Raw genomic sequence first — 1,320 nt, 5'->3', positions numbered from 1 at the left:
ACTTTCGCCTCCTTGCTTGCCGCTGGCGGCTGCCGCTGCCAGCGGCGCACCACCTTCTGCCCAATAAGTGATGTTTCGTGTTGGGTGGAGTAAGGAAGACGTCGTATAGGTCATTAGCAACAGAGCTTAATACCGAAGCACGCGTGTTGTTTATTCTTTAAAATAAATAAAAATACCCAACTAAAATTTATATATTTTTTATTTTAAAAAATATATATCATAACAGTATAAAATAAGTTTTCTAAAAGTAAAAAAAAAAAATCCAAAATAAAATAGCCATTACCTTTTTTTTTTCCTTCTAAAACTAAATAAAAAAGTACTTTTTTTTCCCTTCAGGATTAGTTGTAAGCGTTGATTCATGACTCGTTCTGCTTACAATCCTTCGCTATAAGAAATTAAAATAAAAAATTTATTTTTTTCCCCAGAAACCGATCGTTAAGAAAACAATAGTAGATTACCAGGAAACGGTAAGAAATCACCACTGGATTCGCCGGCTGCGGCGGCGGCAGCGGCGGCGGAGGAATCTGCCGGGACAGAGGAAGATGAGCTGGGGTGAAGAGATCCCAGAAGAACGTATTCACAGTTGGAGATTGGAGTGATAAGATCATCATCCACTAAATCCTGCCACACGAATCCTTCCTTGTATCGCCTGCATGCAATCGTTGACCAATTCCTTACACTTAGTCAATTCAATCACCGTTACCTCTGCAACAGAGCACAGAGAGAGAGAGAGAGAGAGAGATAGGGAGAGAAAGGGAGGAGGGATTACCTCTGGTAGGACCAAGTGAAGGAATCTGGCATCTCTTTTCCTCTCAACTCGGACAGCCATCTCTTCACATCTGGATGTTAGCCATGAAAGAAAAACAGAGCTATCAGAGCAGGGGAATGTAGAGAGAGACAAGGGGGGAGATGAAGAACAGGGCATGTGAAAGATTGGATTTTTACCACGAAGGTGAACGCCGGAGTGGCAGAAATGGTGGATGCGGATGAGATGAGGGTGTTCTATGCGGCCGTTGCGGTTTAGGAAGTAGATCACATTCGCTCTCCTCGCTTCTGTGTTCTTCTTCCTCTTCGAAGGATCCATGTGTACCTCCATGGCTCTCCCACCCCTCCCACTCTTAAATCTCTCTCTCTCTCTCTCTCTCTCTCTCTGTGATCGAGCATGCACTCCATGGTTTGAAAATAAAATAATTATAGAGGAGGTTCAACATGCCAAAAAAAGAAAAAATGCAATCGTTTGATAAATCTCATGGAATTTACTATCCGGACATCTGACATATTTTTATGTTGGTTGCAGGGTATTCCTGAGTTATTTTCATG

At 42.1% G+C, this 1,320-nt stretch overlaps 1 protein-coding gene across 1 annotated transcript in view; it reads right to left on the bottom strand.

The window, feature by feature from the left end:
• LOC110028851 overlaps positions 1-1,101 on the bottom strand; it is a 2,645-nt gene extending 1,544 nt beyond the window's left edge. Inside the window, exons 1-3 of the mRNA XM_020730868.1 lie at positions 946-1,101; positions 770-839; positions 459-649 (exon numbers count right to left, since the gene is read on the bottom strand). Of these exons, the coding sequence (XP_020586527.1) occupies positions 459-649; positions 770-839; positions 946-1,096 (412 nt within the window). The 5' untranslated portion in view covers positions 1,097-1,101. The remainder of the gene's footprint in view (positions 1-458; positions 650-769; positions 840-945) is intronic.
• Between the last annotated feature and the right edge of the window lie 219 nt (positions 1,102-1,320).

This window comes from Phalaenopsis equestris, unplaced genomic scaffold, assembly GCF_001263595.1.
Source record: "Phalaenopsis equestris unplaced genomic scaffold, ASM126359v1 Scaffold000533, whole genome shotgun sequence".
NCBI lineage: Eukaryota > Viridiplantae > Streptophyta > Magnoliopsida > Asparagales > Orchidaceae > Phalaenopsis > Phalaenopsis equestris.
The sequence above is the reverse complement of the archived record's forward strand: the minus strand, read 5'-3'. Positions and strand labels throughout refer to the sequence as shown.